At 44.2% G+C, this 27,726-nt stretch overlaps 1 protein-coding gene across 4 annotated transcripts in view; it reads left to right on the top strand.

The window, feature by feature from the left end:
- The window catches only part of TMEM192 (transmembrane protein 192), a 37,704-nt gene extending 21,096 nt beyond the window's left edge, over nt 1-16,608 (top strand). The window contains exons 4-7 of one of the 4 annotated variants that reach the window (XR_012093495.1): nt 4,116-4,250; nt 7,045-7,147; nt 12,118-14,141; nt 14,960-16,608. Coding sequence is in view for 3 of the 4 variants with exons in the window: in XM_008000197.3 (XP_007998388.3) it covers nt 4,116-4,250; nt 7,045-7,147; nt 12,118-12,256 (377 nt within the window). In the remaining variant the exon portion in view is untranslated. Of the gene's footprint in view, nt 1-4,115; nt 4,251-7,044; nt 7,159-12,117 lie in introns of all 4 variants that reach the window. The other 3 variants (XM_008000197.3, XM_073017706.1, XM_073017707.1) reach the window with 3 other exon arrangements.
- The last annotated feature ends 11,118 nt before the right edge of the window (nt 16,609-27,726 follow it).

Raw genomic sequence — 27,726 nt, 5'->3', positions numbered from 1 at the left:
CAGAATAAAAGTGCAAATTGAGGTTAAAATGGTCCTGGTCCTCATAAGTAAGTAATAGATATGCTGAGTGTGTGGTAGGGGGTGGAAACAGGTAATATTTATTGAACATTTACAGGCCAGGCACTGTTCTAAGAATTTTTCACATATTAACTCACTCCCCAGAATAGCACTGTGGGCCAGGCACTTTGGGAGGCCGAGGCTCGCAGATCACTTGCAGTCAGGAGTTCAAGACCAGCCTGGTGGCCGGGCGCGGTGGCTCAAGCCTGTAATCCCAGCACTTTGGGAGGCCAAGGCGGGCGGATCATGAGGTCAGGAGATCGAGACCATAGTGAAACCCTGTCTCTACTAAAAATACAAAAAATTAGCCGGGCGCGGTGGCGGGCGCCTGTAGTCCCAGCTGCTCGGGAAGCTGAGGCAGGAGAATGGCGTGAACCCGGGAGGCGGAGCTTGCAGTGAGCCGAGATCGCGCCACTGCACTCCAGCCTGGGCGACAGAGAGAGACTCCGTCTCAGAAAAAAAAAAAAGACCAGCCCGGCTAACGTGGTGAAACCCTGTTTCTACTAAAAATACAAAAATTAGCCGGACATGATGGTGCACACCTGTAATCCCAGCTGCTCAGGACGCTGAGGCAGGAGAACCGCTTGAACCCGGGAGGCGGAGGTTGCAGTGAGCTGAGATTGTGCCTTTGCACTCCAGCCTGGGCAGCAGAGCAAGACTCCAACTCAAAAAAAAAAAAAAAAAAAAAAAAAGACCAGCATTCTGAGGAAGGTACTGTTATTCCCATTTTTTACATGGGGACTGGAAAAGCAGAGATACTAGGTAACTTGTCCTGGGTTTTCATCCAGGTAGTCTGGATCATGGGCACACTCTTAATCATCCTTTAGTTCTGCTGTTGCTGTACGAGGTGACCAGAATAGGCTCCTAGGATTCCCACCATGTGGGTCCTGAAGAACTGGTCTAATGCAAACATTTTTTTTTTCTTTTTTGTGTCTTAAATGCAAACTTCTAAAAATGGCATTAGTTTTTACTTGCATTGGGTACCCAAAGGAAGTAATTGTTAATAATTCTATAAAGCAAAAAATCATTCCTAAGTTTTTAAGAAAGTTCAAGTTTTTATATATGTGTATTATGGGCCATTATTAACTCTTAGATGTGTAGATTTTTTTTCCATTTTCCCCCAAATTTAGCAATATTTTGTTTTTATCCTTTAACTTCCTTTGCTGCTAAGAATAAATAGTTTTTTGTGCAGGTATGCCCTTGTGAGTGTCAGTGCTGAGCTCTAACATGTTGTCTGAAAAAACTGCTTTTCTACATTCCTACACAGAACACTTCTTTTTTTTTTTTTTTTTTTTTTTTGAGACGGAGTCTTGCTCTGTCCCCCAGGCTGGAGTGCAGTGGCGCAATCTCAGCTCACTGCAAGCTCCGCCTCCTGGGTTTACGCCCTTCTCCTGCCTCAGCCTCCCGAGTAGCTGGGACTACAGGCGCCCCGCCACCTCGCCCGGCTAGTTTTTTGTGTTTTTTAGTAGAGACCGGGTTTCACCGTGTTAGCCAGGATGGTCTCGATCTCCTGACCTCCTGATCTGCCCGTCTCGGCCTCCCAAAGTGCTGGGATTACAGGCTTGAGCCACCGCACCCGGCCAAGAACACTTCTTCCTAAACTAGATGTGTAGAGTTTCCCCTACAACAGTTTAATTCAGTTCTCCAGCAGACACCAACTGGGTGTTCTTCAACTTAATCCAATTATAGCACCATCTATCCACAGATAGTCTTAGATCCCACAAATTAAAGGGCTCAATCCCACAAGACTCTCCCCATTTCAGATGTCCGTTGAAAGACCATGCTTCCCATACTTCTGATGTAGCAGTTATAAACTGGGGTTTCTATGACCTCTTTTTTTTTTTTTTTTTTTTTTTTTTTTGAGACAGAATCTCTCTCTGTCTCCCAGGCTGGAGTGCAGTGGTGCGATCTCAGCTCACTGCAACCTCCGCCTTCCGGGATCAAGTGATTCTCCTGTGTCAGCCTCCCAAGTAGCTGGGATTACAGATGTGCACCACCACACCGGCTAATTTTTGTATTTTTAGTGGAGACAGGGTTTCGCCACGTTGGCCATACTGCTCTGGAACTCCTGACCTCAAGTGATCCACCTGCCTCGGCCTCCCAAAGTGTTGGGATTATGGGTGTGAGCCACCACACCTGGCCCCTCTCTTCTTGAGTTCTGTAATTTGCTAGAATGGTTCACAAAACTCAGGAACACACTGATGTTTTCTGGTTTGTTATAAAGGAGATAGATGAACAGCCAGATGAAGAGGTACATTGCGTGAGGTCTAGCAGGGTCCCAAGTACAGGAGCTTCTGTCCACATGGAGTTGGGGTGCACCACCCTCCCAGCAACCCGGAAGTTCATCAGAACTCATTGTTCAATAGATTTTTTTTTTGAAATGGAGTCTCGCTCTGTCACCAGGCTGGAGTGCAGTGGTGTGATCTCGGCTCACTGCAACCTCTGCCTCCCGGGTTCAAGCGATTCTCCTTCCTCAAACTCTCAAGTAGCTAGGACTACAGGCATGTCCCGCCACTATGCCTTTTTTGTTTTTTTTTTGTTTTTTGGGGGTTTTTTTTGTTTTTTTTTAGATAGAGTTTCGCTCTTGTTGCCCAGGCTGGAGTGCAGTGCCACGATCTCGGCTCACCGCAACCTCCACCTCCTGGGTTCAAGCGAGTCTCCTGCCTCAAACTCTCAAGTAGCTGGGACTACAGGCATGTCCCGCCACCATACCTTTTTTGTTTTTGTTTTTTTTTGTTTTGAGATGGAGTTTCGCTCTTGTTGCCTAGGCTGGAGTGCAGTGCCACGATCTCGGCTCACTGCAACTTCCGCCTCCCAGGTTCAAGTGATTCTCCTGCCTCAGCCTCCCAAGTAGCTAGGATTACAGGCATGCGCCACCACGCCCAGCCAATTTTGTATTTTTAGTAGAGACGAGGTTTCTCCATGTTGGTCAGGCTGGTCTCAAACTCCCAACCTCAGGTGATCCGCCCACCTTGGCCTCCCAAAGTGTTAGGATTACAGACCTGAGCCACTGCGCCCAGCCTAAAAGACAATTCTATCAGGAAATTCCAAGGGTTTTAGGAACTCTATACAAAAACCAAATATACCTGTTGGGATTCAGAACACCATACTCCAAAGTGCAGGGCTCTGGCATGCTGAGTACTCCAAACTAAAGGAGATTGGAAGGGGCTCAGAAGCAAAGTGTCTCTGCCTTCCTGCCCTCCTGTTTCTTGTCCTTCTTTCTCCCCTGGCCAGTCATAGAAACCAGAACGCTTCTTCCCAAAGGCAGGCCGTAGAAACTAGATTCCTCTCTCCCAAAGCAGGCCATCAAATCTAGAAAGGTCACTTTCTCCCTTTACCCTTTTCCCTTGAAGACCCTTATTTCAGAGGAGTCCTGCCCTATATGGCAGGAGGGTTGGGGGTGAGGAGTCTACACAGAGAGGCCAAGAAGAATCTGAATAGACAGGCCTTACTGGGTTACCCCCTTCAGTCTATTCCCATTAGGTCATACTTTGTCCAATCACATTTCTACATGGCTGTCCATTCTTCATCAAACCTAAGCATAAGAATAGTTTTCTCTGGGTCTTTCATTTCTTTTCTTTTTTTTTTTTTTTAGTTTTGTTTGTTTGTTTGTTTGTTTGCGATAGGGTCTTGCTCTGTTGCCCAGGCTGGAGTGCAGTGGCATGACCTCAGCTCACTGCAGCCTCAACCTCCCAGGCTCAAGCAATCCTCCCACCTTAGCCTCCCAGGTAGCTGGAACTACAGATGTGTGCCACCATGCCTGGCTAATTTTTTATATTGTTTTGTAGATACAGGGTCTTGCTATGTTGCCTAAGCTGATCTTGACCACCTGGGCTCAAGCAATCCTCTTGCTTTGGCTTTACAAAATGCTGAAATTACAGGTGTGAGCCACTGCACCTGGCCTGGGTCTTCATTTCTGAAGGCTCTGATCACGCAAGAAATTAACAAGTGTTTTAGGAGCTCTGTATAAGGAACCAGACAAAGGCCAGCTATCTATTGGACAAAGACCATATATGTCTTTCTCATCACATGCTGTGTTTTATGTTTCTCCTCCTCAGGCAACACAGTGCTTCTCCTCATACTGTGCATGCAGCACTCCTTCCCAGAGCCCGGCAGATTGTATCTTGACCTCATTCTGGCCATCTTGGCCCTGGAACTCATCTGTTCCCTGATATGTCTCCTCATTTACACAGGTGAGCATTACAATGAGCCTGTTCTTATAGGAACCTCAAACTGCTTCCTTTCCTCCCAGTTTAAAGTATAGCCCATTATCTTAGCGACAAGGAAGTTCTCTGTGTATCTGAGTGGTGACCACATGCAGACTTCTTTAATTTCAAACCAACAGGAAGGTACAGCCACCACCTGTGAGACCCCATTCTTTTAAGATTGTGTCATTAATAAATTTTTGTCAACGCAAGTGAACCTTTTCCTTTAAAACAAGACATGTACTTTTTGGGCTGGGAAAGGTGGTTCAAGCCTGTAATCCCAGCATTTTGGGAGACTGAGGCAGGAGGATCACTTGAGCTCTGGAGTTTAAGACCAGCCTGGGCAACATGATGAAACTCCATCTCTACAAAAAATACAAAAAATTAGGCAGGTATGGTGGTGCACAACTGTGGTCCCAGCCCCTCGGGAGGCTAAAGTGGGAGGACTGCCAGAGCCTCGGAGGCAGAGGTTGCAATGAGCCGAGATCACATGCCGCACTCCAGCCTGGGTGGCAGAGTAAGACCCTGTCTCCTAAGACAACAACAAAAACATCCGCACACTTTTGGTTCTCTGAAGGCAGCTGAAATGTCAGCTTGACATTTAAAATTAAAAATTAAGAAATAGGCCAGGGACAGTGGCTCATTCTGTAATCCTAGCACTTTAGGAGGCTAGCACTTTAATAGAGATGGGGTTTCGTCATGTTAGCCAGGATGGTCTCTAACTCCTGACCTTAGGTGATCTGCCCGCCTTGGCCTCCCAAAATACTGGGATTACAGGCATGACCCACCACACCTGGTCCCAAATTTATATATTCATCTGCTTAGTGAAGTTTTCATCCACATGTCCCACAGGTACCAACAAGATCAGAATTGAACAGAACATAATTTTCTTCAAAATTTCCCTCCATCCTAACCCTCCTCTTCTAGCTCAGTTAAAAATACCAGCCTGCATCCACTTGATAAATCAGAATCCTAGAAACGTAGGAGTCATCTACCTTCTTCCTTCTACCTCACTCCCCAAGAACTGGATAGGATTGGGGATCATCAGTCATCAGTCTTACTGACAGACAGTACCTGTCTTTCAGCTCTGTCTCTTTTCTTTGGTCCCTGCCACTCACTGCCTTGGTTAGGTAGGTACTCATCATCTCTTGCATGGCAGTATCCAGTAGACACATTAACAGGTCTCTTTCCCTCTGTCCACTGATTCATATTTCTTATTCCTGCCAACGTGATCTTGTTCATACTTCACTCTGATTGTTAACAACTTCCCTGCCCAGAGTTTTCTAACAGCTGAAGGAAAAAAAATCTGAAGTTTTCATGTGGCATAAAAAGCATTTTCTTCTTTTTATTTTCTTTTTTTTTGAGACAGAGTTTCGCTCTCGTCGCCCAGGCTGGAGTGCAATGGCGCGATCTCAGCTCACTGCAACCTCCGCCTCCTGGGTTTAAAAGATTCTCCTGCCTCAGCCTCCTGAGTGGCTAGGATTATAGGCGCCTACCACCATGCCCAGCTAATTTTTGTATTTTTAATAAAGACGGCATCTCACCATGTTCGCCGGGCTGGTCTCAAACTCCGGAGGTCAGGTCATCTACCTGCCTCGGCCTCCCAAAGTGGTGGGATTACAGACATGAGCCACCATGCTGGTCCTGAAAGGTTCTCCTTGAATGGCCTCTACCTAGCCTGCTCTTCAGGGATGATGGTGAGATCCTTTCAATGACTGCTGTTTGCTCTGAGGATAAAATCTAAATGCCTTAGGCCGGGCCTGGTGACTCACGCCTGTAATCCCAGCACTTTGGGAGGCCGAGGCGGGTGGATCACCTGAGCCCAGGAATTTGAGACCAGCCTGGCCAACATGGTGAAACACCATCTCTACTGAAAATACAAAAAAATTAGCTGAGTGTGGTGGCACACACCTGTAATCCCAGTTGGGAGGCTGAGGTGGGAGAATTGCTTGAACCTAGGAGGCAGAGATGGAGGTTGCAGTGAGCCAAGGTTGGGTGACAGAGCAAGACTCTGTCTCAAAAAAAAAAAAAAAAAAGTAAATGCCTTGCATGACACACCAGCCACTCCTGATGCATTCTCTGCCCACCTTCCCAACCTCACCCCTTGTCCATACACCCTCACACCCATACATACGTGTAGCTTCTCAAGACCATAGCATTTGTTCAGACTCTTCCCGCACCTGAAGCACCCTTCTTTATTCTCCTAGTCTGTGTGATTAATTCCTGTGTTTCTCTCAAGGATGGGCTCAAGCTCTATCCTCTTTCCCCTCTCTAATACCTCCTGTTGAGTTAGGCACTGCTTTCCAGGCCAAAAAGCAGCTTGACAACTCCTTGTGCAAGCCTCTTGCACAAGCTTCTGTTGAAGGTACTTTCCATACTGTCTTAGAATGTCGGCTTATTATCTCTGTTTTCCCCTGGACCAGAGGAAGTCATGATTTCTGAATTAGATGGCTGACTGGTTGCTCAACTTCTCTGGGCTTCACTGGGGGATAATAAGTGCATGCACTTCATGCAGGTGGTTATGAGAACTGAATGAGGGCATCCATGTAAAACATTTAAACTGTGCCTCGTGTGTTCTAAGTGCACAATAAATGTCAGCTATTATTGCTATTTTCAATACTAATGCAATCCCTGTATTCGCAGGGCTTAGAACAGGCCTGGCACATAGTAGACTTTGAAATATTCGAGGACGTTAATAAGAACAGCAAATTAGCATAATTTGAAAAAATGAAACTACACTTGTTTTTCAGAATTCGATCTAATAATGACTTTATTATTTTAGTGAAAATCCAGAGATTTAATAAAGCTAAACCAGAGCCTGATATACTTGAGGAAGAAAAAATCTATGCTTACCCCAGCAATATTACCTCGGAGACTGGATTCAGGTAAGATGTAGGTAAGAAATAAAATAATTGAGTTTTTTCCTCTAGAAAGCTAGAAACCATTCTGATGCTTGGAATTTGTGATCGTGTATTTGTACTTTTACATTTGTTTGATTTGTTTATTTCCTTTCAGCTGTATGAAATCAAGTCTAAATCAGGATATGTAAATGTATTAAACAGGCCATATATTTGATGCAAAAGTAAGATTAAACACTTAGCCAACCTACTTAACCTCTAAAGAGCTTTTGATGTCATTAACTGGATTAACTGGTTACTCCCTCCTTGAAGCACCATTTTTTTTTTTTTTTTTCCTCTCTTTTTTTGAGACAGAGTCTTGCTCTGTCCCCCAGGCTGGAGTGCAGTGGTGCAATCTCGGCTCACTGCAAGCTGCGCCTCCCGGGTTCATGCCATTCTCCTGCCTCAGCCTCGCGAGTAACTGGGACTACAGGCGCCCGCCACCACGCCCGGCTAATTTTTTTTGTATTTTTAATAGAGACGGGATTTCACCGTGTTAGCCAGGATGGTCTCGATCTCCTGACCTCGTGATCCGCCCGCCTCGGCCTCCCAAAGTGCTGGGAATACAGGTGTGAGCCACCGCGCCTGACCGAAGCACCTTTTTTTATAGGTGTCTTTGTTTTTTTCTTTTTTTTCTTTTTTTTGAGATGGAGTTTTGCTCTTGTTGCCCAGGCTGGTGTGCAATGGCATGATCTTGGCTCACTGCAACCTCCACCTCCCAGTTTCAAGCGATTCTCCTGCCTCAGCCTCCCCAGTAGATGGGATTATAGGCATGCGGCACCACACCTGGCTAATTTTGTATTTTTAGTAGAGATGGGGTTTCTCCATGTTAGTCAGGCTGATCTCCAACTCCTGACCTCAGGTGATCCGCCAGCCTCAGCTTCCCAAAGTGCTGGGATTACAGGCATGAGCCACTTTGCCCGGCCTGTTTCTTTCTTTTTAAGGGATGGAGTCTCTCTATGTTGCCCAGGCTGGCCTCAAACTCCTGGGCTCAAGCAATCCTCGCACTTTAGCCTCCCGAACAGCCAGCCCGGTCTGCCCTCCCTTGTTTCTATACAGTCTCTCCCTAAGTGACTTCCATGGTAATTAAAATATCATTCACATCTGTTGGAGATCTTGGGGCTAAAGTAGATGTAAAAAACTATACAGGCCCTTGTGGTGGCTCACGCCTGTGATCTCAGCACTTTGGGAGGTCAAGATGGGTGGATCACTGAAGCCCTGGAGTTCAAGACCAGCCTGGGCAACATGCCAAAACCCTGTCTCTGCAAAAGTACAAAAAATTAGCCAAGTGTGGTGGCAGGCACCTGTGGTCCCAGCTACTCAAGAGACTGAGGTGAGAGGATTGACTGAGCCCAGGAGATTGAGGCTACAGAGAGCCACTGCACTCCAGCCTGGGCGACAGAGTGAGACCCTGACTCAAAAAACAAAATTATATAAACAAAAAACGAGGTGATTATTAATTCTAGGTAAATCAGAAGGCTGATTTACATGGCTTAACTCTAGCTAATATTTAGCCAACTGTTCCATATTTATTTAACTGTGACTAATATCTACATAGTGATATTGCAGATTCTGAATATTGATTTAACTCAAAATTGGAATATTGCTTACTGGATTAAGAGGCTACAAGAAAGAAGACATTAAATTTATACGTATATGGATTTGGGGAAAGTAAGAGAGCTAAATTCTAATTTCTTATATAGGAAGTCTGCAGATAAATAGCAAAACTGGAAAAATCAAGAAATTGTATAATCTCATTATTTGGAAATACAGAGAGAAATATAGAAAAAACAGTTACAAAGAGTTGAAAGTGGCTACCTTTGGACCTGAAACTCAGAGGTGGTGGATCATGAGGAGCGAGGGAGGGAATTGTTGTTTTTCATTGTGAACCTTTTTTTTTTTTTAAACTCTGTATGAGTATTAAGTGGATATAAACAACAACAGAAAAATAGATCCCATAAATACGCTGCTGACTCCTAAACATTTATCTCCAAGTGTGTATTTCCCCTGTGGTCCAGATTTGTGTATCTGACTTTCTCATTAGCCATCAGCATCTCCAGTTGGATGTCTGCAAACTTAACGTGTCCAACACAGAGCCCTCTCCCAACTCAAATTCAACCTTCCCCCCACCCCATCTTGGGAAGTAGCATCACTCTTCAACAGGTTGCCCAGGCCAGAAAGCTGGCATCATCCTTGACTTCTGTTTCCTTCACCCCACCTCCACCCAGATAACCCATCAGCTAGTCCTGTTGGGTCAGTCTCTAAAATAATAATCTGGCCGGGTGCAGTGGCTCACACCTATAATCTCAGCTACTTGGGAGGCTGAAACAGAAGAATCACTTGAACCCGGGAGGTGGAGGTTGAGGTGAGCCAAGATCGCACCACTGCACTCCAGCCTGGGTGACAGAGTGAGACTTTGTCTCTAAATAAATTAATTAATTAAAATAAAATAATAATCCAACCACTGCTCTCTACCTCCACTGCCACTAACATCTCTCACCTGGATGTGCAGGAGTCTCCTTACTGGTCACCCTACTCCCATCTTCCCCTGCAGTCCCTCCGATGGCCTCTACTTTGCCCAATCCAGAGTGAACTGACTCTTGGTCCCTGTGTTTGCCTCTCAATGGCAGTGGGCACAGTTAACCACTGCCTGTTCCTTGAAATGCTTCCCTGGGCTCTCCTGGTTTCCTTGCCGGCCCTTCCTTTTTCAGTCTCTTTATCCTGCTTCCCTTCGCCTTCCAGACTCCTAAAGATTGGTGTGCCCAAAGCTCAGACTTCAGACCTCTTTTCTTCTTTATCTGCGTCACGTCTGTGGTTCTTTTTTTCTTTCTTTTTTTTCTTTTTTTTTGTTTTGAGAAGAGTCTCACTCTGTTGCCCAGGCTGGAGTGCAATGGCACGATCCCGGCTCACTGCAACCTCTGCCTTCCAGGTTCAAGCGATTCTCTAGCCTCAGACTCCCGAGTAGCTGGGACTACAGGTGCCCGCCACCACTAGTTTTTTGTATTTTTTTAGTAGAGACGGGGTTTCACCGTTTTAGCCAGGATAGTCTCAATCTCCTGACCTCGTGATCTGCCCGTCTCGACCTCCCAAAGTGCTGGGATTACAGGCTTGAGCCACTGTGCCCGGCCAGAAAATACAACCTTTTTTGTCACTTTTCACCTACCATGATCTGCCTTCTTATTTTGTTTACTCTTTTTCTTCATTCTATCCTAAATAGAGGAATAACTTTAGTATCAATTCTTGATTATCTCTTTGTTAACTTTTGGGCTTATTAAATTCAGAGACTGGTCTTCCTGACCTTGACCCTTTTCATATTTCATCTTGTTCTCCCTGAGCACTGAAGAGTTTACCTAATATTGCTCTCTTATGACTTAATGGAAAACTTTAAAATGTATTCCCTTCACCTCATGGGGTTAACTTGGGGGCAATAAAATTCAGTTTATGCCGGACGTGGTGGCTCACACCTGTAATCCCAGCACTTTGTGAGGCTGAGGCGGGTGGATCACCTGAGGTCAGTTCAGACCAGCCTGGTCAGCATGGTGAAACCCCATCTCTGCTAAGTATACAAAAATTAGCTGGGCGTGGTGGTGGGCGCCTGTAATCCCAGCCACCCAGGAGGCTGAGGCAGGAGAATCTCTTAAACCCAGGAGGCAGAGGTTGCAGTGAGCGGAGATCATGCCACTGCACTCCAGCCTGGGTGACAGAGCTAGACTGTGTCTCAAAAAATAATAATAATAGTAACGTGGTTACATAGCCCATTCCTGTAACCACATTATTTATAAGCATAACTATTTCTAAGAATAAATCTTTTTTGTTCACATGGGACCATTCCCATGTGATATTTTTCATAGTGAATTTCTCACCATCCCTTGAAATATTTCCCTTTTAGCACATATAGAATATCTGAGTAAAACACATCCAATAACATTTTATTTCTTGAATAGGCAATTTTTAGTCAACATTAAAATTTATCTGGCATATTACTGTCATTATCATTATCATCATCACTATTCCTAGTACTAATATCTTAAATTAGTGGAAGGAAATTAAAAACATTCGCCAGGCACGGTGTCTCACGCCTGTAATCGCAGCACTTTGGGAGGCCAAGGTGGGCAGATCACGAGGTCAGGAGATCGAGACCATCCTGGCTAACATGGTGAAACCCCATCTCTACTAAAAATACAAAAAATTGGCTGGGCATGGTGGCAGGCGCCTGTAGTCCCAGCTACTTGGGAGGCTGAGGCAGGAGAATGGCGTGAACCCGGGAGGCGGAGCTTGCAGTGAGCCGAAATCGTGCCACTGCATTCCAGCCTGGGAGACAGCGAGACTCTGTCTCAAAAGGAAAAAAAAAAAGAAATATAAAAACACTTTATAGCTATTACTTCTGAGCAATGAGACCAAAGTGGGTTGGGGCAGTAGTGTAGGAAGGAGTTAGATTTTTTGTTTGTTTTATATACTTATATAGTATTTTTATTTGTGTCAAGTGCAAAAAGATACATGTTTGTGGTATGGGAGAAAAAAGGAGAAATGCAAAAAGAAACAAATGCCATATATTTAAAAAATTGTTTCTTATGATCAGAGTTGTCTATTTTAATCGTCATTTGATTATTGAATGAATTTTGCCTTTACTTATCTTTAAATGCCATTTAAGTTGATCACTTATACTCAATTATCTTACTCTAACAAATTAGGATCTTTCTTAAATAAAGCAATGATGGCCCTTTTTAAAACGTAGAGTTGTGAAAGTTTATAACATTTTAAATTTATTTCAAGAGTAGAAGTTACTAATATGATTTAGGAAAATATTCTTATTTGGCAATATTGCCCTGGCTTCTGACATCTAAGAAAAGGTAACAAATACAATATTCTTTACTAAAAACTCATAGGTACTCGTTTGCAAAGACACTAATGAGTATTGGGGAATATGTGTAACCCGTTTATATCTTGATTATTTGCAGGACTATTTCAGGCCTAGAAGAAATTGTTGAAAAGCAAGGAGACACCATTGAATACCTGAAGCGACACAATGCGCTGCTGAGTAAGCGGTTGTTGGCTCTCACTTCCTCAGACCTGGACGGCCAGCCAAGTAGAACGTGAGAGGCTCGTGGTCATGACAGCAATTGCAGAGGAACCCAGAGTCATTCAGACTGCTTGACCACCTGACAGGCTGCCACAGGGAACTGCAGTTCACAGTGTTTGCTGGAAAGCTGAATTTGGTTCTGACTTCTGTGGCTGTTTAAAATATAGGGCTTGTAGGTCACTTGAAAAGTACCTGTAGAAGCCCGGGTAACTTGAGGGCAATGTCTGTTTTGTACTTTTGGAAAGTATTTAACTGTTTGGTTTATCCTAGAATCAGAGGCTAAACAACTCCATAGTCAACACTTTTCCACCTGACATTAGAACCCTGTAATGATTTCATTATGGATAGGGGAAGTCTAACAAGACAATCGATTTTAAAGAGGGTTTTAATCAAATAAGTTCTTCCCACTTTTAAGCTGATGAAAGAAGTCATTATTTCTTGTGAATGTTTTTCCTGGAGAGCCTTATCATGTATTATATATGCTTATGTGGTGGTGGATGACATCATGGACCATGTAGCTTTTATAGAGAATTTTCTCACCATAGAACTGAGGTCTCACCAGATGATCTACTATGCAAACTTCTACAGTTTTCTATTCTTAAGAAATAAGGGCCGGGCGCGGCAGATCACAAGGTCAGGAGATCGAGACCATCCTGGCTAACACGGTGAAACCCCGTCTCTACTGAAAATACAAAAAAATTAGCCGGGCATGGTGGTGGGTGCCTGTAGTCCCAGCTACTCCGGAGGCTGAGGCAGGAGAACGGTGTGGACCCAGGAAGCGGAACTTGCAGTGAGCCAAGATCGCGCCACCGGACTCCAGCCTGGGTGACACAGCGAGACTCCATCTCAAAAAAATAAAAATAAAAATAAATAAGATATGATGATTGATTACTTGGACCAGTGTTAGACAAACCTGTGTTGCCTCTTATATTGGCAGCACCTTCCATTAGCAATAGCTGAAAAATTCAGAGAAGAATTTAGAACTTTCACTTTATTTTTGCCATTCTTCAAGAAGCTACTGTATATTTCAGTCTGGTTATACCTTCAATTGATCAATAACTTCAATTATAGGAAAGGCATCTTCTGTAATTTTGAATTGCTATAAAAAAAAGATACCTTTTAAAGCCTTAGATTATACTTAAAAAATGTAATGGATAAAATGCGTATTAAGTTATATGCAGATATTAAACATATCTGATTCTCAAGATAAAAATGAAGTATTTTTCAGAGCAAATGGCATTATTTCTCCATTTTTCCTAGTATGCCCCTTTAATTCGTCAATTTGTTATTAACTCTGGTATATGCTGCCTTAGAAAGACTTTTGGCTGAATATGAAGGAAGGGGATATTTGTGACTGTATTCATCTTTTTTGATCATTAGCTGAATATTCAATATTTGATATGTAACTATATAGGGATGTGTTCGATATAATTGTATAGGCAAGGGATATATTGATTTGGCCACATCTGTTTGATTTATGGAGGACAAATACCTGTTTATTTTAGATACAGCCATTGCTGGGGCATTCTAAAAGTTTTCTACTAAGATAAAGATGATTGCTCATGCCTGTAATCTTAGCTACTCAGGAGGCTGAGGCAGGAGGATCACTCGAGGCCAGGAGTTTGAGACCAGCCTGGGCAACAGTGAGACACTGTCTCTCAGGAAAAAAAAAAAAAAGATTGTTTATCACCTGCACACAACATTCACAAACTAAAGCCAAAATGTATTTTTAAAATTGTCTTTCTCCTTTCCTTTTTTCTTGATTTTTTTGTTTTTGAGACAGAGTCTCATCTTGTCGCACAGGCTGGAGTGCAATGGTGCCTGCCTTCCTTTCTTTCTTTCTTTTTTTTTTAGACAGAGTCTCGCTCTGTCGCCCAGGTCTGTCACCCAGGCTGGAACACAGTTGCATGATCTCGGCTCACTGCAACCTCTGCCTCCCGGGATTAAGAAATTCTCCTACCTCAGCCTCCTGAGCAGCTGGGATTAGATGCACATGCCACCATGCCCGGCTAATTTTTGTATTTTTAGTACAGACAGGGTTTCACCATGCTGACCAGGCTGGTTTCAAACTCCTGACCTTGTGATCTGCCCTCCTTGACCTCCCAAAGTGTTGAGATTACAGGTGTGAGCCACTGTGCCCAGCCTTCCTTTCTTTTTGATAAGTGTATCTCAAAGCCATTGCCTTCTCTAAAAATCTGTTTCTCTGTTCTGAAAGAGCCTATAAACTTTGCCTTCAGTTGTTTTTCTTTTCAAAAGGGAATACCAGTGGTAGATGATTAACTCTTATTTATTTTTAAAATTTAATTTGCATCTCTAGTCAGTTTCTGAGATTTATGGGATGAACTTTGTTTACAAGGAACAGTGTAGTTAAAAAGTTAGGGTGCCCATATTCTCATGTAATCATCAACGTGTTTGTTGTATAATCATCAACATTTTTCTGAATGCAATAATGAACTTTTCAAACAGTAAATGAAAATGAAACTAAGTATCAGAAGTAGCAAAACAGCCGGTGCAGTGGCTCACACTCGTAATCCCAGCACTTTGGGAGGCTGAGGCGGGTGGATCACCTGAGGTTAGGAGCTCAAGACTAGCCTGGCCAACATGGTAAAATACCATCTTTACTAAAAATACAAAATAAGCCGGGCATGGTGGCACGTGTCTGTAATCCCAGCTACTCAGGAGGCTGAGGCAGGAGAATCGCATGAACACAGGAGGCAGAGGTTGCAGTGAGCTGAAATTGCGCCACTGCATTCCAGCCTGGGCAACAGCTAGACTCCATCTCAAAAAAAAAAAAAAAAAAAAAAAAGTAACAAAACAGAAAAACGAACAAAACAATTTAAATGTTAAATGTTCTATTCACCAGGCTGGTAATTGTGCTAGCACTGAGAATACAAAAATTAAAGACTCTGGTGGGCAGCTTACATTCTAAAGAGAGCGAGGAATAGATTTCCAGACTCCGTGCTAAGTGCAGTAATGACAGTAGGCCCAACATCCTGTAGGAGCTCCACTTCAGGGGGTACCCTGAGGGCAAGAGGGTAGAGGGTTTTAAGAATGCCAGACAAAACAATGAGTAAAGTAGGAAGGCAAATAGCTACAAAATAGCACAAGCACTGTGTGTAGCTGGAACCAAAAATGTGAGGCAGACCTGGGTGAAGAGGTAGACAGGGTCAGAGCTTGGATGGCCTTGATACTATGCTGGAACCACACTTTATCTTGTTGATAATGGGATCCTCTGAAGCATTTCAAGCAAGGAAGTGACAACGTCAGTTTTAGTTTCAGGAGGATCAGATCGTAGTTCAGTATGGAAGAAATATGTGTGGCAGAAAGATATGGCCCTGAACTAGGGAAGGTATAGTAAACCTTTTATTATAAGTATGTATGTGTATAGGTAGGTAGGTAGGTAGGTAGGTAGGTAGATAGATAGATAGATAGATAGAGGTGTATGTGTATGTATTCCAAATGACAACAGTATCATGACTTATTATAAAGTTAAAAGCTCATTTTTTAAAATGGCAATATGGAAAAATACAAAGCAAAACAGTTATTTGAAATCTTACTACCAAGGAATTATACCAATGTACCCCCTTTTTTTTTTTTTTTTTTTTTTTTTTTTTAAGTCTCACTCTGTCTCCCAGGCTGGAGTGCAGCAGTGTGATTCCGGGCTCACTGCAACCTACTCCTGCTGGGTTCAAGCAGTTTTCCTCCCTCAGCCTCCCAAGTAGCTAGGACTACAGACGCATGCTACTATTTTTTAGTACGAAAATACTAAAAATTTGGGCTGGGTGTGGTGGCTTACGCCTGTAATCCCAGCACTTTGGGAGGCTGAGGTGGGTAGATCATGAGGTCAGGAGTTCGAGACCAGCCTGGCCAAGATGGTGAAACCCCACCTCTACTAAAAATACAAATATCAGCCAGGTGTGGTGCAGGGCGCCTGTAATCCCAGCTACTCAGGAGGCTAAGGCAGGAGAATCGCTTGAGCCTGGGAGGTGGAGATTGCAGTGAGCCAAGATGGTGCCACTGCACTCCAGCCTGGTGACAGAGCAGAGCGAGACTCCATCTCAAAAAAAAAAAAAAAAAAAAAAATGTATTTCTAGTAGAGACAGGGATTCACCATGTTGGCCAGCTGATCTTGAACTCCTGACCTCAAGTGATCTACCTGCTTTGGCCTCCCAAAATGCTGTGATTTTAGGCATGAGCCAGCTCACCTGGTCTCCATACTCTTACTAATAGTGGGTGTTATCTTATTTAAGTCTTGACCCATCTGATGACTATGTCATTGTCTCAAATTGCATTTCTGTGGATACTAATGAAGTGTTAAACATTTTTTCCAAGTTATTTGGTCTTTTATAAATCTTTTATGACATGTATATTCAAGTCCTTTGCTTATTATTGTCCTGGGATATTCTTTTTCTTAACAAATAGAATCTTCTGGCCAGGCATGGTGGCTCACACTTGTAATCCCAGCACTTTGGGAGGCTGAGGCAGGTGGATCACTTGAGGTCAGGAGTTTGAGACCAGCCTGGCCAACCAGTGAAACCCTGTTTCTACAAAAAAAAAAATTAAGGCCGGGCGCAGTGGTTCATGCCTATAATCCCAGCACTTTGGGAGGCCGAGGTGGGCAGATCACAAGGTCAGGAGTTTGAGACCAGCCTGACCAATATCGAGAAACCCCGTCTCTACTAAAAATACAAAAATTAGCTGGGTGTGGTGACACGCACCTGTAATCCCAGCTACTCAGAGGCTGAGGCAGGAGAATCGCTTGAACCCGGGAGGCAGAGGTTGCAGTAAGCCAAGATTGCACCACTGCACTCCAGCCTGGGTGACAGAGTGAGACTCCATCTCAAAATAAATAAATAAATAAAATAAAAATAAAAATTAGCTGGGCGTGGTGGCAGGTTCCTGCAGTCCAGCTACTCAGGAGGCTGAATCAGGAGAATCACTCAAACCTGGGAGGCGGAGGTTGCAGTGAGCCAAGATCGCACCACTGCACTCCAGCCTAGATGGGCAGAGGGAGACTATGTCTCAAAAAAAAAAAAAAAAAAAAAAAACTATATATATATATATATATATATATATATATATATATATATATATATATAAAATCTTCCTTTACATGTTAAAGATAGTCCCAGTGTTTGTTAGAAATACATCCTAGTTTGTTGTTTTGGGTTCTTTTGTCATTTACTGTTTAAACACTGCAGCCTGGATTCTTCCTCCCCCAGCACTAGTGAAAATTTTACACTAACGAATCACCAGAGCCACATTGGATATATATATTTTTTCATTTTTTGGAGACAGAGTCTTGTTCTATCCCCCAGGCTGTGCAGTGGCATGCTCTTGGCTCAATGCAACCTCTGCCTACCAGGTTTAAGCAGTTCTCATGCCTCAGTCTCCCAAGTAGCTAGGATTACAGGTGCCTGTCACCAAACCTGGCTAATTTTTGTATTTTTAGTAGAGACAGGGTTTCACTGTGTTGGCCAGGCTGGTCTCGAACTCCTGACCTCGTGATCCACCTGCCTCTGCCTCCCAAAGTGCTGGGATTGCAGGCGTGAGGCACAGCACCTGGCTGGGATTGGATATCTTCTTGTCATGGGAGAGCTGCCAGTGGCTTGAGTGAATTTTAGCATATCCAGGCTTCTGCCATAGGCCCTCTTTCTTCTTCCCGGGATCCAAACAAAAGTCTTATTTAAGTCAAGTTAATCCTTTCTCTTTTTTTATTTTTCCCCAAATTTCTCTAAGACAAGGTTTTTCAACCCCAGTCCTACTGACATTTTGGGTTGAACAATTCTTTGTTGGGGGAGGGGTGTCTCTCCTGTGCACTGTAGGATGTTTAATAGCATCCCGGTTACTAGGATGCTCTTGGAATCTCGTGACAACCAAAAGTGTCTCCATACACATGCATTTAGTTTACTTTGATTTAACACTTAACATCTGAGAGCTGACGGTGTGCCGGAAAGTATTCCAGGTGCTGTGAATTCCGGGGTCAAGAGGACAGAAACGATGCCTGTTTTCATGGTATCTACATTTTAATGGTGGTGGTTGGTGGTGGGGAGTGGAAGGAGGAGTTAACACCATAGACAAATAAGCCAACTATTGGGTTTGATAAATTCAGTTGTTCTTCTCTAAATTAGACCTTGTGTTAATATGGCTGAGGTGTATGGTATGATAAGGCTCATGGGAAAAAAATTGATCTTTATGCTTTAACCATTCAGAAAGTCAATGGCAAATGAATTTTATATTTTCCTTTTCCTGTTCTTTTTACAGAAAAGGCTAGAAAGGCATGCCCTTTAACAAGTCTGTCCGTTTCAGATATTTTAGTGATCTCAGTCTGAACTGAGATGCTTTTATAAATCTTGAATACAAAACTCACAGGTAAGCTCTTGAGTTCTTGAAGAATCAAACTTAGAATATGTGACAATCACAAATTTAAGATTTGAAAACATTCCCTAGGTTTCCTAAGGAATATTGTTTCATTCGTAAACCAGGGAAGTCCATCTCTAATTCTTGTCCCCTCCTCTCTATCCAGTCTCACTCTTCACTCTACTACTCTACTGAAACTGTTCTTGGTAAGGTCACCAATAACTTCCTTCCACATTGCTTAAGTTGGAGATGAATGCATAGGTCTCCTCTTTTAACTTATCAGCAACACTTGGCTCAGTTGATTGACTGGGGCCTGCCCCTCCACACCTGTGGGTATTTCTCATCAGGTGGGACAAGAGACTGAGAAAATAAGGCACAGAGACAAAGTATAAAGAAAGAACAGTGGGCCCAGGGGACTGGCACATCCAGCATGCGAGGACCTGCACCGGCGCTGGTCTCTGAGTTCCGTCAGTATTTATTGATCGTTATTTTTACTATCTTGGCGAGGGGAGTGTAGCAGGGCAACAGGTGGGGAGAAGGTCAGCAGGGAAACGTGTGAGCAAAGGAATGTGTATCATAAGTTCAAGGCAAGGTACTGTGTCCGATGTGCAGGTAGGCTAGATTTCTGTTTCTCCTTACACAAACATTTCAGTGTAGCAAAGAGTAACAGAGCAGTACCGCTGCCAGCATATCTCGCCTCCAGCCACAGGGTGCTTTTCTCCTATCTCAGAATAGAACGAATGGGAATGGTCGGCTTTACACCGAGACATTCCATTCCCAGGGATGAGCAAGAGACAGAAGCCTTTCTCTTGTCTCAACTGCAAAGAGGCCTCCCTCTTTCACTAGCCCTCCTCAGCACAGACCCTGTACGGGTGTCAGGCTGGGGGACAGTAAGGCCTTTCCTTTCCCACGAGGCCATATCTCAGGCTCAGTGGGGGGAAACCCTGGACAATACCCAGGCTTTCTTGGGCAGAGGTCCCTGCGGCTTTCCGCGGTGCATCTGGTTAATCGAGAATGGAGAAAGGTGATGACTTTTACCAAGCATACTGCCTGCAAACATTGTTAACAAGGCACATCCTGCACAGCCCTAAATCCATTAAACTTTGATTCAATACAGCACATGTTTCTGTGAGCACAGGGTTGGGGCTAAAGTTACAGGTTAACAGCATCTCAAAGTAGAAACAATTTTTCTTAGTACAGATCAAAATGGAGTTTCTTATGTCTTCCTTTTCTACACAGACACAGTTACAATCTGATCTCTCTTTCTTTTCCCCACAGTTGATCACTTCTTTCTTGACTCTTTATTTCAGCTTGGCTTCCAGGACACTACATTCTCCTGGTTTTCTTCTACCTCACTAGCTTCTTCTTTTATCTGCTTTGCAAGTTCCTTTTCATTGGTATTCTCCAGGACTCAACGCCTGGGCCTCTTGGCTTCTCCATCAGCGTTCACACTTTTGGTGTCTCACACAATCTCATGACTTTGATAGAATTTATGAGCTGATCATTTCCAAATGTGAATCTTCAGCCAGGCCTTCCTCCCTGAACTCCAGACACATGTATCCAACTGCCTCTTCTAGATCACTACTTGGGTATAGAAAATAACACCTGAAACAGAACATGTCCCCAGCTGAGCCATCTGCTACAGTCTCTTCCACCTCTGTAATGGCAACTCCTCTTTCTCTCAAGCCCTATAGACAATCCATCAGCAAATCCTGCTGGCTTTTCCTTTAAAACATACCCAGAGTCCAAGCAATTCTTGGCACTCCCAATGCTACTTCCTCAGCCACTATAATCTTCACCTGGACCATTAGAATAGTCTTTTGGGGTTTTTTTTTTTTTTTTTTTTTTTGAGACGGAGTCTTGCTCTGTTGTCCAGGCTGGAGTGCAGTGGCACGATCTGGGCTCACTGCAACCTCTGCCTCCCAGGTTCAAGTGATTCTCCCGCCTCAGCCTCCTGAGTAGCTGGGATTATAGGCGCGTACCACCACACCCAGCTGGTTTTTTGTATTTTTAGTAGAAAGGGAGTTTCACCATGTTAACCAGGCTGGTCTTGAACTCTGGACCTCAGGTGATCTGCCCGCCTTGGCCTCCCAAAGTGCTGCAAATACAGGCAGGAGTCACTGTGCCCGGCCCTATTATAATAGTGTTTTTCTTTTTCTTTTTCTTTTTTCTTGAGATGGAGTCTCACTCCTATCACACAGGCTGGAGTGCAGTGGTGCAATCTTGGCTCACTACACCCTCCACTGCCCAGGTTCAAGCGATTCTCCTTCCTCAGCCTCCTTGCGTAGCTGGGATTACAGGCGTGCTTTTTTTATTTTTAGTAGAGACGAGGTTTCACCATGCTGACTAGGCTGGTCTGGAACTCCCGACCTCATGATCCGCCCGCTTTGGCCTCCCAAAGTGAGCCACCGCACCCAGCCTATAATAGTCTTTTAAGTGGTCTTTCTGCTTCTTACCACCTCTCCACCCTGAGCCCCCAGCCCCATGCACATACAAAAAAAAAAAAAAAAAAAAAATCTATGCTTAACACAGCAGCCAACAATATCCTTCTAAAACATACTACCCTAATGGTTTCCTTTTTCACTCAGTAAAAGCCCCAAAGCCTGGACAGTGGCCTTCAGAGACCTAGAAAATCTCTACTTCCCACCCCACCCCACCTCCTCTCTCCTACTGTTCTTTTGTGTACCCTGTGTCAGTCACACTGTGACTTGGATTGCCAAGAACATTCTCACCTGAGGACCTTTGTGCTTGCTGTTCCCTCTGCCTGGAATGATCAACTCCCATATATCTTTTTCAAGTCTTTGTTCAAATGTCACTTTTGGCTCACGCCTGTAATCCCAGCACTTTGGGAGGTCGAGACGGGTGGATCACTTGAGGTCAGGAGTTGGAAGACCAGCCTGGCCAACATGATGAAACCCTGTCTCTACTAAAAATACAAAAATTAGCCAGGCCTGGTGGCACGTGTCTGTCATCCCAGCTATTCAGGAGGCTGAGGCAGGAGAATCGCTTGAACCTGGGAGGTGGAGGTTGCAGTGAGCCAAGAGCACACAACTGTACTCCAGCCTGGGTGACAGAGTGAGAATCTGTCTCAAAAAATCCCCCCACTTCAGTCAGCCTCCCGAGTAGCTGGGATTATAGATGTGCACCACAACACCACACATAACTTTTATTGTAGTATTTTGTTATAATTGTTCTATTTTGTTATTGATGTTGTTACTCTCTGTGCCTAATTTATAAATTTAACTTTATCATAGTTATGTGTGGATAGGAAAAACTATAGTGTACGTAGGGTTTAGTACTATCTGTGGCTCCAGGCATCCACCTGAGGTCTTGCAATGTTTCCCCTGCAGATAACGGGAAAATACTGCATGTAACTTAACTTGCTTACTTTGTCTCTGTCTCCTGATAGAATGTAAGTTCTGTCTTTTGCTTACTACTGTATCCTTCATACATAGAACAGTGTCTGGCACAAAGTAGGCACTCAATATCTGTTGATGAATTAATGTCACTAACTTCAGTGATTTCACTACTGGAATTGTAGTAGAAATCTATGTAGTAGAAAAACTATGCTCACACACTCTCAAAGCCTGTTCCTGTAATCTAGCCGTAACCTGGGCTCTGTTTTCACTTTCTGTTTATGATGTCCTGAACTGAGAGATTATTTTTTAAGGTCTTGTTTAAAAGTTTATCTCTAGGATACACTAAAAACTAGCAAAATAGCAGAAATAAAAGAGATAAGACTGATCGTTTTTATAATCACTGCTATTTACTGTTGTTGAAAAGTGCTCATCAGTACAGCTGGATAAAGGAGCAGGATTAATTTGTACATGGGATGGTTATACATTAATAAGAAAATTTAAGAATTAACCATTAGACATCTAGAGAATTTAAGAAAAACCATTAGCAAGGGTGGCAAACTATAAAACATGAAGATCAACGATTTTCTTACATACCAAAAAGAATCAGTTTAAAATACAATTGGAGGCTGGGCGCGGTGGCTCAAGCCTGTAATCCCAGCACTTTGGGAGGCCGAGACGGGTGGATCACGAGGTCAGGAGATCGAGACCATCCTGGCTAACACGATGAAACCCCGTCTCTACTAAAAAATACAAAAAAAAAAACTAGCCGGGCGATGTGGCGGACGCCTGTAGTCCCAGCTACTCGGGAGGCTGAGGCGGGAGAATGGCGTGAACCCAGGAGGCGGAGCTTGCAGTGAGCTGAGATCCGGCCACTGCACTCCAGCCTGGGCGACAGAGCGAGACTCCGTCTCAAAAAAATAAATAAATAAAATAAAATAAAATAAAATAAAATAAAATACAATTGGAAAGGTACCATTGATGATTGCATATGACAATATATTCAGGAATATTTGTTAACCTTTTAGAGCTCTGCTCCTATTAATCCAGTCCCATATTAAATATTTAAGACATTTCTGTTATTATAGAGGAACTAGATGTTCAGATAGAAATTTCAAATTGGGGCCGGGTATGGTGGCTCACTTCTGTAATCCCAGCACTTTGGGAGGCCACCGCTGGAGAAGCGCTTGAGCCTCGGAGTTGGAGACCAGCCTGGGAAACATATGAACACCCTGTCTCTTGAAAATAAATTTTGTGTTTTTTTGGAGACGGATTCTCACTCTGTCGCCTAGGCTGGAGTACAGTGGTGCAGACTCTGCTCACTGTAATCTCTGCCTCCCAGGTTCAAGCGATTCTCCTGCCTCAGCCTCCCCAGTAGCTGGCACTACAGGCGTCTGCCACCACGCCCGGCTAATTTTTGTATTTTTAGTAGAGACGGGGTTTCACCAGGTTGGCCAGGCTGGTCTCGAACTCCTGTTAAAGTGCTGAGATTACAGGCATGAGTCACCGTGCCCAGCCCACATTTATAATTTAAATGAATAAGATAAAAGTAACCTGTTAGAAAACAGATGGCCAGTCATGGTGGCTCGTGCCTATAATCCCAGCACTTTGGGAGGACAAGGTATGAGGATTGCTTGAGCCCAGGAGTTTGAGACCAGCCTGGGCAACTTAGTGAGGCCCCATCTCTTTATCTTTTAAAAAATAATATTAAAATAAAATAAAATAAATGGATAAAGTTAGTAGGAAACACCAGACATGTTCCCATTAACATCAGAAATAAAAATATTCACTCATATTATTGCTATTTCTTATTGTTCTGGAAGATCCAACAAAATATTTAGATAAGAAAAAGTATATGAAATTATATAGATTGCATTTTCTTATCAAATAATGATTGACTACCCAGCTAACTCCAAAGAACCTAAGTAGGAAAACTATTACAGGCCGGGCACGGTGGTTCACGCCTATAATCCTAGCATTTTGGGAGACTGAGGGGGGCAGATCACTTGAGGTCAGGATTTCAAGACAAGCCTAGTCAACATGGTGAAACCCCATCTCTACGAGAAATACAAAAATTAGCTGGATGTGTTGGCAGGCACCTGTAATCCCAGCTACTTGGGAGGCTGAGGCAGGAGAATTGCTTGAACCTGGGAGACAGAGGTTGCAGTGAGCCGAGATTGCACCACTGCACTCCAGCCTGGGTGACAGAGCAAGACTCTGTCTCCAAAAAAAAGAAAAGAAAAACTATCACAAAAATATATAAATAAGAGTATTCAGGAAGGTTCTGGGTATGAAATTAATAAGTAAAAATCAGTTCCTTTAATACAAGCAACTACCAGTTAGGAGACACAATTGAAGAAAAGTCCCCATTTACAATAATAACAAAAAAGATGAAGTACCCAGCTCTTTTTGAAGAAAACTTTAAAACACCACTGAAGAATAAAAAGAAGACTTGAAATGGTATGCTGTGTCCTTGGATAGAAAGTCTTGATGTCACAAACATGGCAATTGTCTCTCAATCTATGTATGAGAGGATTAATAGTACAAGGTATTGTGTATTATAATAACGTAATAATTAAAACAGTGTGCTACTGCCCATGAATAATTAGATCAATGAAACAAAATAGTAAATTTAGAAATAGACCAAAGTGTATATGAGAATTTAGTATATGAAAGATATTTCAGTCTGGGCACGGTGGCTCACGCCTGTAATCTCAGCACTGGGAGGCTGAGGTAGATGGATCACAAGGTCAGGAGTTCGAGACCAGCCTGGCCAATATGGTGAAACCCCGTCTCTATTAAAAATACAAAAATAAGCCGGGCATGGTGGCGCGTGCCTGATGTCCCAGCTAGTCTGGAGGCTGAGGCAGGAGAATCGCTTGAAGAGAGGTTACTGTGAGTCAAGATTGTGCCACTGCACTCCAGCCTAGGCGACAGAATGAGATTCTGTCTCAAAAAAAAGTGTTTTTATTGGTCTTTTTTTTTTTTTTTTTTTTTGGAGACGGAGTTTGGAGTTTGCTCTTGTTGCCCTGGCAGGAGTGCAATGGTGTGATCTCAGCTCACCACAACCTCCGCCTCCGGGGTTCAAGCGATTCTCCTGACTCAGCCTCCCTACTAGCTGGAATTACAGGTATACGCCACCACGCCCAGCTCATTTTGTATTTTTAGTAGAGACGGAGTTTCTGCGTGTTGGTCAGGCTGGTCTCGAACTCCCTACCTCTGGAGATCCACCTGCCTCAGCCTCCCAAGTAGCTGGGATTACAGGTGTGTGCTACCATACCTGGCTCATTTTGTATTTTCAGTAGAGATGGGGTTTCGCCATGTTGGTCAGGCTGATCTTGAACTCCCCACCTCAGGTGATCCGCCTGCCTCAGCCTCCAAAAATGCTGGGATTACAGGCATGAGCCACCGCACCTGGCCGAAAGATGTTCTTTCAATGCACTGCAGAAAAGTTAGCTCATTCAATGTTTATTTTTTTAATTTATAAAGAAAAGAGGTTTAATTGGCTCATGGGTTCTGCAGGCTGTACAAGCATGATGCAGGCATCTACTCCACTTCTGGGGAGGCCTCTGGGGGCCTTTTCTCACAGTGAAAGTCAAAGCGGGAGCAGGCCTGTCACTTGGCAAAAGCAGGAGCAAGATAGGGGAAGGTGCCAGACTTTACAAAAACCGGGTCTTGTGAGAACTGAGTCACTATTGTGAAGACAGCACCAAGCCATGAAGGATCCACCCCTATGACCCAAACACCTCCCACCACCAGGCCCTAGATTCACCACTGGGGATTATATCTGCATATATTTTAAGATTAGAGTCTCGCTGTGTCACCCAGGCTGGAGTGCAGTGGCATGATCTTGGCTCAGTGCAACCTCTGCCTTCCAGGTTCAAGCGATTCCCTTGCCTCAGCCTCCCCAGCAGCTGGGATTACAGGCGTGTGCCACCATGCCCGGCTAATTTTTGTATTTTTAGTAGAGATGGGGTTTCACTATGTTGGCCAGGCTGATCTCGAACTCCTGACCTCAGGCGATCTGCCCATCTTGGCCCCCTGAATTGCTGGGATTACAGGCATGAGCCCCCTCGGTGCTCCTGAGGATTATATTTCAACATGAGATTTGGGCAGGGACAACATCCAAACCATATCATCCTGCCCCAGGTGCCCTGCCAAGAAAAGGATAAATGTTATGAAGACAACGAGGGAAAGCATCAAGAACTTATGTTATATCCCTGCCTCATAATTCATATCTACTAAATCCCAGCTGATTCCAATATTTTATTGTTAAAAATGGGGGCCAGACTGTGCTCCACGGCTCACGCCTGTAATCCCAGCACTTTGGGAGGCCGAGGCGGGAGGATCACCCGAGGTCAGGAATTCAAGACCAGCCTGGCCAACATGGTGAAACCCTGTCTCTACTAAAAATACAAAAATTAGCTGGGCGTGGTGGCATGTGCCTGTAGTCCCAGCTACTCGGGAGGCTGAGGCAGGAGAATCACTTGAACCTGGAAGTCGGAAGTTGCAGTGAGCTGAGATCGCACCACTGCATTCCAGCCTGGCAACAGGGAGACTGTCTCGCTCAAAAAAAAAAAAAGGGGGCCACGTGCAGTGGTTCATGCCTATAATCCCAACCCTTTGGGAGGCCAAGGCAAGAGGATCCCTTGAGCTCAGGAGTTCAAGACCAGCCTGGGCAACATAGCAAGACCCCACCTCTAAAAAAATTTTTTTTTAACAAAGGCCAGGTGCAGTGGCTTACGCCCTGTAATCTCAGCACTTTGAGAGGTGGAGGTGGAAGGATCACTTGAGCCCAGGAATTCAAGACCAGCCTGGAATACATAGTGAGACCCTGTTTCTACAAAAACATAGAAAAAAATTAGCCGTGTGTGGTGGCCCATGCCTGTAGTCCCAGCTACTCAGGAGGCACAGGTGGGAGATTTACTTGAGCTCGGGAGGCTGAGGATTCAGTGAGCTGTGGTTGCACTACTGCACTCCAGCCTGAGTGAGAGAGCAAAACCCTATCTCAGAAAAAAAAAAAAGAGAGAGAAAAGTCAAGCATGGTGGCTCAGGCCTGTAATCCCAGCACTTTGGGAGGCCAAGACGGGTGGATCACCTGAGGTCAGGAGTTCAAGATGAGCCTGGCCAACATAGTGAAACTCCATCTCTACTAAAAATACAAAAACTAGCTGGGCATGGTGGCATGTGCCTGTAATCCCAGCTACTCAGGATGCTGAGGCAGGAGAATCTTGGAGGTTGCAGTGAGCCAAGATCGTGCCACTGCACTCCAGCCTGGGCGACAGAGCGGGACTCCATCTCAAAAAAAAATTTTTTTTTACCCAGACAAGGGTCACAGACCAAGGGTAGAATTCTCTAACACCAAAGATCCTACAAATCATAAGAAAAAGAGGCCAGGCACAGTGGCTCATGCCTGTAATCCCAGCACTTTGGGAGGCGGAGGCGGGCAAATCACGAGGTCAGGAGTTAGAGACCAACCTGGCCAACATGCTGAAACCCCGTCTCTATTAAAAATACAAAAATTAGCCGGGCGTGGTGGCGCGTGCCTGTAATCCCAGTTTTACTCAGGAGGCCGAGGCAGGAGAATCGCTTGAACCCGGGAGGCGGAGATTGCAGCGAGCCGAGATCGTGCCATTGCACTCCAGCCTGGGCAACAAGAGCGAAACACTGTCTCAAAAAAAAAAAAAAAAAGAGAAAAAGAAAAAAGAAAAAGAATGACTGCCTCCAAAAGGGCCAAGTGTATGAGCAGTTAACAGTAAAGGAAACAGGAA

The sequence above is a fragment of the Chlorocebus sabaeus genome, chromosome 7 (genome assembly GCF_047675955.1).
Source record: "Chlorocebus sabaeus isolate Y175 chromosome 7, mChlSab1.0.hap1, whole genome shotgun sequence".
NCBI lineage: Eukaryota > Metazoa > Chordata > Mammalia > Primates > Cercopithecidae > Chlorocebus > Chlorocebus sabaeus.
Note: the sequence above shows the minus strand (reverse complement) of the source record. Positions and strands in the feature narration are given on the sequence as shown.